The 14,821-nt window shown below is 45.0% G+C and overlaps 1 protein-coding gene across 1 annotated transcript in view; it reads right to left on the bottom strand.

The window, feature by feature from the left end:
- Positions 1-2,597: 2,597 nt before the first annotated feature.
- large2 (LARGE xylosyl- and glucuronyltransferase 2) overlaps positions 2,598-14,821 on the bottom strand; it is a gene marked incomplete at its 5' end in the record, with an annotated part of 45,047 nt that continues 32,823 nt past the window's right edge. The window contains one exon of the mRNA XM_032511825.1: positions 2,598-3,204. Coding sequence (XP_032367716.1) covers positions 3,007-3,204 — 198 coding nt within the window. The remainder of the gene's footprint in view (positions 3,205-14,821) is intronic.

Here is a 14,821-nt window from a genome sequence, read left to right as displayed (position 1 = left end):
ACAAAACACCACAGACACACACACACATGTTTCTCCTGGGCACAAAGTGAACCCGACGAAACACTAAAACTAAAACGCTGGCCTACTTCCGGGGGAATACGTAGATATAACATCACACACAAAAACATATCACCAAAACATACCCACACAGACACACCACAGACACACACACACACACACCCACACACACACACACAGCAACACACACACACTCACCCCCCACCAAAAGACAGACACGGCCGGCGGGGGGGGCTGGCGTGGGGGGGGGGCTCCGATATTGACATGACACGTGGTCTGTTAAACACAGGCCCTACGTTGGGCCTACATAGCCAACAATTGCAAGGCTCTGGCAGCGACCACAACAAAACTGACAGAAGACGCTTTCATTTCCATCTTCTCTCCATTTAACCCTTCCTTTGTCTCCCGGTCGCCATGAAAAACCGATGTGTAACTTAAGAACTTTTTTCTTTCAACTTTCTGGTAGCTTTTCCCGGTGTGATCCGGGGCGGACTCCAGGTAGGGTTGGGTTAGTTTTAGAGCTGGTGGGTGGGGTATCCTCAAGCTGGGTCTCTTACGCCACACACACAAACACACGCACAAACACACAAGACAACACACACACACCCACCACACCACAAACACAGACAACCACCACACACGCACACACGCACGCTACGCTACACACACACACACGCACACACCAACACACACACCACACAACACACACACACACACACACCACACACACCACACCACGCACCACCACACACACAACACCACAACACACACCACAACACACCAACAGGCACCACACAGCACTCCCAACACACACACACCAAAGACACACACACGACACACCACACAACACACACACACCAGACACACACACCAAACACACACACTACACACACAACCTAAACACACACACACACACACACACACAGACACACACCACGCACACACACACTCACGACAACACACACACAGACACACACACATGCACCACACACACACAGCACACACACACACACACCACACACACAAACACACAACAGACACACACACACACACAGACACACAAACACACACAGCAACCACACACAACAACACACAAGACACACAACACACACACACACACACACAACACACACACACACAACACACAGAACACCCACACACCCACACACACACACACACACAGGTCCTATACTGCACTAATGGAGAGACTTGTCACAGTGGGGGGGGGGCTGGCCAGCTGAACCATGCGCCTGATGGGTGGGGGGGTGGGGACACGGTGCTTGATCAAACAGCCCAGGCCCCCCCAATTTGCCCAGGGGTCGTGAACCGCATCTCTCCAGCCCTGTTCCACCTCCAACACGGGGACTTGAACCAGCGACCCTCCGGTTCCCGACCCCCCTCCCTACGGAATGACGCTCCAGTCGGTGGGGGGGTGTACGTACGGTCAGGGTCTAGTTTTAGATCTGTGGGGTCTGCTGAGCAGAGGACGAGGTCTCAGACACCCTGTCCCCACCCATGTCCCCCCGTGTCCCCCCTGTCCCCCCATGTCCCCGCCACGTACACCGGAACTTCCTTAGTATCAAACGCTGTTTTCTTCGGTAGCGGCCATGTTTGTCTTGACCGACGTGCAGATTTTTAGACGTTCTGTTATCAAACAGCCGCCTACAGGAAGGACACGTCTTCTTCTTCTTCTTCTTCTTCTTCTTCTTCCACGAGGACGTCTGGACACCTACCTGTCACCACAGACAGCCTGGACTCTCTCATCTAGACTCTCCTGTAAAAACATGAATATTTTCTTCTATTCATCGGGACGGTCTGAACTCGTTTCTTTGTTTTCTTTATTTAAAAAAGGACGACATGTACACGTATCTCTGCATGCACTGTTTATGTTCTGTTGGTCATATCAGATCGTAGAGACAGATTTCAGATGATTTCAGATGATTTCAGAGCATTTATCTTGTTTCTGTGACGTGTATCTGACAGCATGCCGCTCCACACTGCCGTGAATATAAAGACGATGGAGAGACTCTGGATCCGTTCATCTGACTTCATCCTGGTGTCTGAGTGTCTGAAGGGACAACAATCTCTGGAACTGGTCCAGTATTTAATGAGAAACAAGTGCTAATGTATTCCTACAGGGCAGTAGTGTGTGACAACATTATGGGATGGATCCCTACAGAGATAGACCTTTTAGATAAAGATGAAAAAGGAAATCCCATACCAAACCACAAGACTCCATGTAAAAAATCATATTTTTAGTCGTGTAGTAGAGCTAACATAATCTCCACCAGAACTCCATTAAATCAATCACTACTTGTTAGTGTGTAGAGAGCAGCATTATCTCCACGCAACTCCATGTAAGAAAAATCACTACTAATTTATTAGGTATAGAGCAGCATATCTCCCCACCAGACCCATGAAAATCACTACTTTTTAGCGTGTATAGAGCAGCATATCTCCACAGACCTCATGTGAAATAATCACTACTTTAGCGTGTATAGAGCAGCAGCATATCTCCACCAAACTCCATGGATAATTCATCCTTCATGTTAGGTGGGTATAGCAGGCATAATTAAAAGTAGTGATTATTTACATGGAGTCTGGTGGGTTTGGCAATTGGCAATCCCGGCGCCGTCTCTGGTTAAACAAAGAGGATTTTACTCTTCAAAAAATCCTTTGGCGTTACATTTCAGCCAGGTCCAAGGCTGCTGATCACAGCGTTTTCGTTCAACACTGGACCACTTTCAAAGATTGTTGTTCACGCCAACCACTTAGCCCCAATAACATCAGACAACAGGGTCCAGATTGGAAAGAAACCAAGTTACCCTTCAATGCACAGGAGCCCAAGATTGTTCCAAAGGGCTGTAAAGCTTTACCGTTATTGTTTGCTACCCGGCGGCGCAGCGCAGCGTCAGTACGAGTCCGTCCGGACTCTGGGACCTCGTCCGGGGGCCGAGGAACTCGCTGGCTCCCCGTGGTTCTGCTCTTTTAGATGGTCCTCTGAGCCGTGAGGTACTTGAGAGCAGCCGAGCCGTACTTCCTGGACAGGTCCTGGTGGAACTCGTCCTTCAGCGTGTTCAGACAGTTGCGGTAGCTGGAGCTGGAGCGGAACTTGGAGATGTCGAAGCTGGGAGCGTGGGGCATGTGGATCATGAAGGCGTTGGGGAGGACCATCATGTCGTACTCCTGAGGGGACGGAAAACCAATGGATTCAGACCACGGAACATGAAATAATAAAATGGTAAATCCCACCCTCGACTTACCAACTCAACTTGAACCAACAAAATAAAAGTTATAATCAAACTGTATTCTTATTCTGGGGCTAAATTGATTTTGTTTTTAAAGCAAGAGAATACACTTTTAGTCCCTAGCTGTTTAGCCAAATCTACTTTAAAGGAGTTCCACCTGGATTAAACGGACATTTGCTAACATTAGTAGTCCCTAATACTGTATCTGAAGACTCTTTTATATAGACCTTAGTGGTCCCTAATACTGAAGATAGTTCAATAGCAGTATTAGGGACCCCTAGGGTATTAAAAGAGAGTTCAGATGCAGTATTAGGGACCACTAGTTCTATATAAAAGAGACTTCAGATACAGATTAGGGACCACTAAGTCTAATAAAAGAGACTTTCGATACAGTATTAGGGACACTAAGGTCGATAATAAAGAAGTGTAAGATGCAGTATTAGGGGACCCTAAGGTCTTATAAAAGAGACTTCAGATACAGTATTAAGGACCCTAAGGGTCTATATAAATGAGACTTCAGATACATATATAGACTACTAAGGTCTATATAAAGCACTTCAATACGTATTAGGGACCACTAAGTCTAATATAAAAGAGACTTCAGATACAGTATTAGGGACTACAAGGTCTATAAAAGAGACTCAATACAGTATTAGGAGACCACTAAGTCTGTATAAATGAGACTCAGATACTTATTAGGGACTACTAAGGTCTATATAAAAGAGACTTCAGATACCAGTTATTACCACTAAGGTCTATTAAAGAGACTTCTACATATTAGGGAACCACTAATGCTATATAAAAGAGACTTCAGAACAGTATTAGGGACCATAAGGTCATATAAAGAGACTCAGATACAGTATTAGGGACCCCTAAGGTCTATATAAAAGAGACTTCAGATACAGTATTAGGACCACTAAGGTCTATAAAAGAGACGTTCGATACAGTATTAGGGAGACCACAAGTCTATATAAAGAGACTTCAGATAACATTATTAGGACCACTAAGTCTATATAAAGAGACTTCAGATACAGTATTAGGGACCACTAAGGTCTATAAAAGAGACTTCAGAACAGTATTAGGACCACTAAGGTTATAATATAAAAGAGACTTCAGATACGTTAGGACCACTAAGGTCTATATAAAAGAGTCTTCAGATACATATTAGGGACTACTAATGTTCAAATGTCCGTTTAATTCCAGGTGGAACTCCTTAAGTAGATTTGCTAAACAGCTAGGGACTAAAGTATTCTCTTGCTTTAAAAACAAATCAATTTAGCCCCCGAATAAGAATACGTTTGATTATAACTTTTATTTTGTTGGTTCCAAGTTGAGTGGTAAGTCGAGGGTGGGATTACCATTATTATTTCATGTTCCGTGGTCTGAATCCATTGGTTTTCCGTCCCCTCAGGAGTACGACATGATGGTCCTCCCCAACTCCTTCATGTCCACATGCCCCACGCTCCCAGCTTCGACATCTCCAAGTTCCGCTCCGCTCTAGCTCCACTCGCAACTGTCTGAACACACTGAAGGACGAGTTCCACCAGCCCTGTCCAGGAATACGGCCGGCTGCTCTCAAGTACCTCACGGTCAGAGGCCATCTAAGAGCAGACCACGGGGCCAGCGAGTTCCTCGGCCCCCGGACGAACGGTCCCATAGTCCGACGGACTCGTAACTGACGCTGCGCTGCGCCGCCGTAGCAACAATACGGTAAAGCTTTACAGCCCTTTGGAAACAATCTTGGGCTCCTGTGCATTGAAGGTAACTTGGTTTCTTTCCAATCTGGACCCTGTTGTCTGATGTTATTGGGCTAAGTGGTTGGCGTGAAACACAATCTTTGAAAGTGGTCCAGTGTTGAACGAAACGCTGTGATCAGCAGCCTTGGACCTGGCTGAAATGTAACGCCAAAGATTTTTTGAAGAGTAAAATCCTCTTTGTTTACCCAGAGACGCGCCAGGGATTGCCAATTGCCAAACCCACCAGACTCCCAGTGTATAATCACTACTTTAGTGTGTATCGAGCAGCATATCTCCACCAGACTCCATGTAAATAATCACTACTTTTAAGCGTGTATAGAGCAACATATCTCCACCAGACTCCATGTAATAATCACTCTTTAGCGTGTATAAGCCCATATCTCCACCAGACTCCATTGTAAATAATCACTACTTTTAGCATGTATAGAGCAGACAATCTCCCCGAACTCCATGTAAACATCACTACTTTAGCGTGTAGAGACAGCATATCTCCCCAACCTCCATGTAAATAACACTACTTTTAGCGTGTTATACAGGCAGCATATCTCCACCATACTCCATGAATAATCACTACTTTTAGTGTGTATAGACAGCATATCTCCACCAGACTCCATGTAATAATCACTACTTTTAGCGTGTATAGAGCCAATATCCTCCACATGTAATGGTGTGAATTAAGAGTTTATTCCAACCAGACCAGAGTGGTATTTTTGGGAACAGTGGAAAGATTAACCAACGGCTTTTTTAGTAGATTTATTTAGTTTTTTCCACTTTGAATGAATGTGTGTGTTTTACGCTGATAAAAGTTAGTGATTATTTACATGGAGTCTGGTGGGTTTTGGTGATGGTGAGTCTGGGCTGTTTCATGTTAACTAACGGATCTTCCTCTTTAACTAACAGGTCCATCTCTGTAGGGATCCATCCCATAATGTGTCAAGACACTTAGAATAATATCTGAACCATCAGTTGAAAAACTGGACTACCCATTGACATACCTGGAGCTTGTTTCGCTGACGCCGTCTGCAGCTTTGTTTGCTTTTAAGACTGGGAACCAATGTCAAGATTGTCATTCCCATCATTCACTTAACCCAAAACCATGAGAAAACAGAGTTCAGGTTGGAAATACCAAATTCCTCCGGTCGACTCCAGAGACGCACATCCAGGAGAAAGAGCGGCGAGATTCCTTAACCAGATTTGTTGGCTGAGAGGAGCGCTGGATGGACGAGCGTGGATGCACGGGACTAGCTTTAAGGCCGGGAATAACAACTATTCTTCTTTATAGACTTTGTTTCTGACAATCCGGGCTTTCCCCCCCACCCCCCCCCCCCCCCCGGACATAGACCGATGGTCGGTCCGTCCACGTGGGGTGTGGACGCCATGGCAACACGCCACGGCAACACCCACGGCAACACGTGTTTGCGTTCGAGTTCAGATTTAGAGAGAAGACTGCTTTGAATCATCGAACTGGAGAAGATCGAAGCCTTATCACTTTTTAATGATATTTACTGAGATATTTATTTAACTTTTTTTTTTTCTTTCTCTTAAGTGTAAATCAAACCAATGAATACAGTGATACGACTTTACTTTAGGAATCAGTTTTCTTATTTTTTTTTTTTTTATAACATTTTATGACCTCTTCAAAATCCGTCTTGTCCCGGGAGCGAGTCATTTCTCACTTTCTGAGCTTCAGGATGCTGTGTGTGTGTGTGTGTTGTGTGTTGTGTGTGTGGTGTGTGTGTGGTGGTGTGTTGTGTGTTGTGTGTGATGTGTTGAGTGTGTGTTTGGATGTGTGTGGTGTGTGTGTGTGTGTGTGGGTGTTGTGTGTGTGTGTGTTGTGTGTGTGTGTGTGTGTGTGAGTGTGTGTTTGAAGTGTGTGTGGGAGTGTGTGGTGTGTGGTGTGGTGAAGTGGTGCGTTGTGTGTGGGTATTGTGGAGTGCTTGTTTGTGCCTTGCTTGTGTGTGTGTGTGTGTGTGGTTTGTGTGTGTGTGTGTTGTTTGGAAGTGTGTGTGTGCGAGTGCCTGTGTGTGTGTGCGCGCAATGTGTGTGAGTGGTGTGTGTGTGTGTATGTGTGCGGTGCTTGTGTGTGTTGCCTGTGTTGTGTTGTTGTGTGTGGTGTGTGTGTGTGGTGTGTGCGAGTGCTTGTGGTGTGTGTGTTGTCCATTCGTGTGTGTGGTGGTGTGTGGTATGCCTGTGTCGGTGCCTGTGTGTGTGTGTGTGTGTGTGTGTGCTGTGTGCGAGTGCCTGTGTGTTGCTGTGTGTGTGTGCCTGTGTGTGTGTGTGTGGTAGTGTGGCGATGCTGTGTGGTGTGTGTGTGTTGTGTGCTTTGTTTGTGTGTGCCAGTGCGGTGCCTGTGTGCGAGTGCTGTGTGTGTGTGTGTGTGTGTGTGGGTGTGTGGTGTGTGTGTGTGTGTGTTTGTGTGTGTGTGTGTGCTTGCCTGTGTGTGCCTTGTGTGTGTGTGTGTGTCGGGTGTGGTTTTGAGAGTGGTGTGTGTGGTGTGAGAGAGTGCTGTTGGGTGTGCGCGCAAGTGTTGAGTGTGTGTGTGTGTGTGTGTATTTGTGTGTGTGTGTGTGGGTGTGTGTGTGGTGTGTGTGTGTGTGTTTTGGTGTGTGTTGTGTGTGTGTGTGTGTCCAATATCTCCCGTCTTCCACATGCTTGCTGCTGTCGTCGATGTCTCCATGTGTCGCTCACATGGAAAGATTTTGCACAACATGTTTTTACACTTCGGAATGTGGAATTTTTTCCAGTTTTTTTTCTCCATCCATTTTCATCCTTTCATCCTTTCATCAATCCTTTCATCCATGTCATCCTTTCATCATTTCATCCTTTCATCCTCTGAGAAGCCCTCCCTGATCGATGCTAGGGTGTCATGGCCGACGGGGACCAACAGTGGCTGAAGCTCTGAGTCAACTGCTTCTGGGACGATAGGAGGAGCTTTTTCTTTTCTTTTTATTGTTTTCTTGTGTTTGTGCCATTTTGTCTTTAATGGTTCAATCACTGGAGTGACGTGCCGTCTACTCTACTTCCTGTTGCCATTTGGAAAGTCCAACTGAAATGAGAACTTCACTTCAAAACCTGCCATCGGATCAATTTAAAAACTTGAAAGTATTCGCATCATTTTCATTTTTATTCAAAGAATGCTTCTTAGCCTCCGACTATTGAGAAACTGTGTGTTAAATGTATGATGAGTGTATTTGGGCTGATAGCATCACGGTTTTTATCTAGTCCGACCGTATTTGGGTCCAGTATTTTGGACCCAGTAGACTTGTATTCATTTCCCCAGCCAGGGAGAGTGTTTGGGCTAGCTGGGCTACCAATGGGGACCAATCGGGTCTGCAGACCACTAGATGGCGCTGTCACCCCGTGTGAGTCCCGTGCAGATTTGAGTTACGCATACGTTACTTAACAATAAGGTGCATAAGAGATGCCTACGAGATCGCTAACGAGATGCCTACGGAGACTTCGTAAGCTGAATACGTCTAATGCAAGCGGATCTAAGAGGGACTTCTATAGCGCTGAAGAGCCTCCGAGGTGCTAACAGATGCTAACGGAGAGTTCTGTAGCGTCTGAAGTATCCTCCGAGATGCTAACGAAGCTAACGAGAGACTTCTGTAGCGTCTGAATAGCCTCCGAGATGCTAACGAGAACTTCTGTAGCTGCTGAAAGTAGCCTCCGAGTGCTAACGAGATGCTAACGAGAGACTTCTGTAAGTGTCTGAAGTAGCCTCCGAGATGCAACAATATGCTGTACCTAACGAGATGCTACGAGAGACTTCTAACTTCAACACGTCACTGCTGATCTTAATCACAGCTTACATCAAACTCAACAAAGGCTGTCAGTGAAGGTGTTTGAGCAACGTTAGCACAAGCTATCATAGATAACTACACCGTTTTCTGAAATGATTCCCCATCTTCTGTTATTTTTTGTAATTAGAAAACTTTATTATTTCATGGATTCACAAATTTCACTTTGAAAGTTAAGTCGTAACCGTTTAAAAATCTGAGCATGCACACTCACATCGGTGGGGGGGGGGGGAACAAGCACGATGAGCTGGCCTTTCTCTGTCAACCAGACCGCCTCCCGTGTGCTCAAGGTATCTAGAAAACAGTTCTGAAGCATCATGAAAGTTAATTTGGACTGCGACCGGCGCCAAAGAGAAAAGAGAAGAAGAGACCCCGCGTACCAAAGCACACGTTTGCCTGGCTGGCTGACCCCCCCCAGGAGGCTCAGTCCAGCCGGGTCCCAGCGTCTGACGTTGGGTAGGCATCGCTTGGATTTTTAACAAAAATAGACCCCGAACCAGATGAAACGACGGCGAAAACATCTCAACCACAGCCCGTTGCAGAACACCGAAGATGACTTCCCACAATCGTCATCTTCATCGTTTTGGTCTTTTTTTGTTGTCGTCATTTCTCGAAGTTGTGGTCACTTTTTTAAAAATGCCATGAAAATTCATAAAAACAACCAAAGTTAGGTCAAAGAAATTCATGGGAGTTTACCTGAAAAGAACATGTTTATTTTTAGGTAATTTGGTTGAAAGAAGCAAGCCAATTTTGAAACCCGTCTGGCAGACGACCCAACGAGTGAAGCGTTTCGTCCAATCATGGGAGCCCTTGCGGTTGTAGAAGGCGGGTCTTGTTTTTCGTTATGTGCTCGGCCATCGTTACACACCAAGACGTAGCGACGCCTCCATCTATCCATGATGTTATGTCAGAAACGTAACTATTTCAGTTCCTCTTCAAACAAAAACAACGTCTTTTTAGCTCAAACGATTGGGAGAATTGGGGGATGTGACACACCGTGACTCGTCTCCTCTCCAGCTCCGAAGGTTCGTGTCCTCAGAGACCCATTTTTACGCTTCTCTCTCCTCATTGCATAATCCAGACTACTTTTCAAATGGAGGAGGCGTCCAGCTCCACCCCCCCCCACCGCTCCGCTCGCCCCTAAAAACTCCCGAAAATCCTCTAACGCCGGACATAATGGTTGTGGGTCTTAACCCTCGTGTTGTCTTCCCATCGTCCAGCATCTTTTGGGTCTCTTTTCCCGATGTTTTTGCTGTTTTTATTTCCAGGTTTTTTTGTTTTTTTAATTCATAGCCTAATTTTTACGACATTATACAAAAAAAAAAAACAATTTCTCGGGGTTTTTTTTTTTTTTTTTTTTTCGAGGTTTTTGGTCACTTTTTTTCTTTTTTTTTAAATGCCATAAAATTCAATAAAAACAACCAAAATCAGGTTAAAAGAAATCATTGAGTTTACCGGAAGAACATCGTATGGCAGCCATGTTATTTTTAGGCAATTTGGTTGAAAGAAGAGAGCCAAGTTCCTGATGTTTAAAAATAAGACAAACGGGTCAAATTGGACTTAAATGACGACAGATTCGGCAGGTAAAATGTTTTCAGAACCCCGTGAGCTCTTTGTGGAAAATACCGGGAAAGTTTCCAGACGAGCCGCCACGTTGGTTTGTCTTAAAATCCGGGAGCAGACGGCCCAACGAGTGAAGCGTTTCGTCCAATCAGCTGCAGCCCTTGCGGTTGTAGGAAGGCGGGGCCTGTGTTCATTGCTCGTCATTGGTCGATGGAAGAGAAACAGATAACTGCTCGTTAATAGGCCCGGGAGATCTCTTTTATTTTGAAATCGTGGTACCTCGAGATTGCCGATGACAGGCGGGCTGTATTCATGGTTTCATTCAGGTTTCACCAATGCAAATAAAGACTTTAATAGACAAAATAACCCGCCAACCCCCAGAAGAAGTGATTTTTGGGCTTCATAAAAGCGGATTGCCAACATTTTCAGTTGACGATGCTCTCTGTTCTCCTGTTAGTCGCTTCTTGCTTCGGGACCTCAACGCACTTTTTAGTTAGACTTATGCTTCTTTACAGCTTCTTTACCGACTATCCGCTTTACATTCAACACCTATAGGCCCGGGACCCACCCCCATCCCCCCCCCCGAGGAATCAGGCGTCGATACGACCGAAAATCGAGAGGAAGAACTGGAATTGAGTCAGAATTGTAAAATCTAATGATGTCCTAACCCTAACGTCCATGCTGGGAAGCGGGCTTCCGGGGGGTAGTCCCGGCGGTTCCCCGGGTACCCCCCCCGGCCCCCCGCTGCTACTATGGATACGTACCACCCCTGCCATTTGTTTTTTCCATCCCATTGTTTACAGTCGTGATCCCCACTTGCATTTCGCCTTGCTCTTTATTATTAATGCTTTTGAGTGACTCCTGCAAACTGAGATGTCCAGCTGCAGTTTTCAGCATGAAAATACAGAATAGAGCAGGGCTTATCAAGACACCCTTAGCGAAGTCCTAGACCAGAGACTAGTCGAGTCCAAGAACAGGACAGAGTCCAAAAGGGTTGAGGTCGGCGAGGTCAAGACCTGAGTCCATGAGCACGACAACGAAGTATGGCTGACTGATGGCATAAGAAACTTTTGAGGTTTCAACTTTGCACCTCCAATCTTATTCATCCTCAATAATATAGAAGACACCTGGACTGGCGGTCGCAGACCAAATCAGATTGGGCAAGACCCAGACGGACGAGCCGATAGACAAGTCCGACGATCAAATACAAAGGTCGAGATACGAGAATCCAAGATCCAAGACCATAGAAAAACGGGTCTGAGTTCCGGAACATCGAGACCAAGACCGTGACGCCCGCTCGAGATTAACAGCCCTGGTATAGAGAGAAAAAGAAAGAAGTGTAAAGACTAACTAAACAAATACACTCAACACATAGAGCAATAAAAACCTTTTGGCTATAAAAGACATTTAAAGCATTTGATCAGAAGTGAAATCTAGTTAGTGGCGTTTTCCAGTAAAGGAGTCAAGACTGAGGAGCTCGACGTGTTTGGACAGACATCTGAGGTGATCACATGATCTCAAGCCGCATCTGCCCCCCCTCCTCACCTCGCAGCACCACCCCACGCACTGCGCCAAATGAAAAAAGCACAAATGATGGCACGACCAAATGACCTGTTGGCATATGTGGTAAACTGCGGCTACGTGGCCTCTTGCTGTATTGTGGAAGCTGAGGATTTGTGATTGTAATCTGTTTTAAACCCGCACGGGGGTCAGTGCGTGCAATACGGGGTCAAGCAGGGAAGAGCCCATCAATAGGAACGTATCTCTCATTTATTATCGTTACTCCATCAAATCATATATTTTCTACATGTAATGGTCTTAACAATAAACATTTTTATCAACTTTTCGTTTCTTTAGAACTAACACATTGCGCTATTTAACACGTCGCGTTTGGCGCTTATTGTGTTTTTCTATTGCTTTCTGCACCACTCAGAGAAGGTGGAGACGTCCGTCCACGCCTTGTCCATTCCATTACTCATTCTATTCACACCACCACATTTCATGATTGTTGGTGGGGATTACTGAACAAGTTGTTTTTTTTTTTTTTTTGGTTGAAAACAGCGGAGATATGCCATAAGTATAATGAACCCCGAAGCAAGCTTTAAGTAAAAACAGTCTTTTTGGAATACTAATTTATCTTATTGCCTTAATGTCAACAATTGTCCTGGAAATCTGGAAAAAATCCAACCTTTAAGGATCACACCGCAATTTTCCTCATGTAAATGATAATACACGTTTTCAGGAATCAATACAATGTTCTTCTTCTTCATTAAAATAGCAGGGGCATAAGTAATACTACGCCTCAGCTACATGTTAAAATACATCATAGGGCATAAGTATACTACCCCCTCTCAAAAAGGGTGTAAAATACAGGGGAAATTATCATATATGTACTACACCCCCGGCCTATGTAAACATACAGGGGTCATAAGTGCACTCACCACCCCCTATGTTCCAAATACAGTGGAAGAGGTAGAACACCACCCTCTATGTTATAAATAGCAGGGCATAATGATAACACCCCCCTAATGTTAAAATACGGGGCTACATAAGTAATACACCCCCGCGCCTATGTAGAATACAGGGGCATAAGTAAAACACCCCCCCTATGTTAAAATTACAGGGGGGGGCATAATACTATAATATGTCATAAGTATCAAACCGAAACCCCCTATGTAAATATACAAGGGGCCTGAAGTGTAAAAATACACCTCCCCTATGTTTAGGTCATAATTATCAACCCGATGTATCCCTTAGGGTAGTTTTTATTATTATGACTAGCGCGCTTTGGAATTAGTAATAGGCCAGTCTCTAGGTATGGAAGGTGTTTATGTGATGAGATTCGGGGAGGGGGGAGGGGGGGCGGGAGTGGGAGGTATTTTAATCTCTTATTATCTTAATGTCTTTTTTTGTCTTTGCTTTCTTTTCGTCCTATATATACTATATAGCATACACTAAGTAGCTACTAGAGCGTTTGTATTGTGACTTTTTTTCACGACTTAATTGCTTATGGTACTGAGAAGAAAAATCTGTTGTGTGTAGTGTTTAGGGTGTGTGTCTCTCTCTCTCTCTCTGTATTGTGTTTGTGATGGTGGTGGTGTGATTGAAAGCACCTCCCTCAACAATGCACCCACTACATAATCCCACCCCCTCCCCCCTCCGCCTGTTTCTTAGCAACAACTGTAAATTGATGTTGAGTCTCGCTCTGCATGTCGGCCACCAACGCCATATGTCCCATGATTCATGCATCAGCTGACCCGTCGAGTTTTAATACTCACACTCATGGTTTTGTGGAAGTTACAAACACCTTTTATACAAATACCTGCTCAGGTAATCCCATAGTGACATCATCTATGACATCATCTATGACAGTAATGCCCAGATGGGTGTTGAGCTTGAACTTATTAACTTTAGCTTTTACAGTTATTTTGGAAATTTATGGTCAACAAACCTCATTTATAGGAAATTATACCGAATGTTCCTCCTTCCTTCTTTCCTTCCTTCCTTCCTTCCTTCCTTCCTTCCTTCCTTCCTTCCTTCCTTCCTTCCTTCCTTCCTTATTTTTCTCTTTACTTCTTTCTTTGATTTTATGCACCAAACTTGTTTTTTTTGTCACAAACACACACAAAAACAAGTTTGGTGCATAAAAAAATCAAAGAAAATAAAAAGAAGATTGTCAAAAACCTGAAACTGACAAACATAGTAATAGTACTACACGTTATTTACACACACACACACACACACACACACACACACACACACACACACACACACACACACACACAACACACACAGACAGCTAACCTCGGGGCTAACCTGAGGCTACAGTACAATATGCTAATTCAGCAGTAATCTTACATTCAGAGTTGTAACGTAGTCTAAAGATGTGTCACCAGATCTGATCTGTCCTGTCGATACCTCCTCTTAGTGGCTTGTGTGTCTTTAAGTCACTAGGGGGGGTCTAAACCGTTAGGGATGCTGGACCCAGTCTACATCCACGACCTTCCACTTCCAGGATTTACTTTTTGTCGTTTTTTTGTCGCCTCTTTGTCGCCTTTTTGTCCACTTTTCGGATGTCCCCGTCCTCTGTCTCTGTGTTGGGCTCTAACCTGCGTCGGATTTCTGAGTACATATATGTTACCCTGGTCCCTCGAGATCTCTGCATGGTAAGATCCAGAGAACGCGGTAGCTTAGGGACAAAACGAAATGGAGCGATGTCCGGAAGGAGAGGGGGGGGGGAGGAGGGAAGGGCAAAGATGAGAGGACTGAAAAGGAGTGAGAGAGAAATGGGTAGAGCGGGCGGGAAGCGGGGGGAGGGATACAAAATAGGATCAAGAGTGTAAAATATACTGGCAAAGGAAAAGGACAAAACGTTGTTACACTCACAGTGGGGTCATCCTATGCCAGTGTAAATCCAGGAACAGCTTACTTAGCT

The sequence above is a fragment of the Etheostoma spectabile genome, unplaced genomic scaffold (assembly GCF_008692095.1).
Source record: "Etheostoma spectabile isolate EspeVRDwgs_2016 unplaced genomic scaffold, UIUC_Espe_1.0 scaffold473, whole genome shotgun sequence".
Classification (NCBI taxonomy): Eukaryota; Metazoa; Chordata; class Actinopteri; order Perciformes; family Percidae; genus Etheostoma; species Etheostoma spectabile.
The sequence above is the reverse complement of the archived record's forward strand: the minus strand, read 5'-3'. Positions and strand labels throughout refer to the sequence as shown.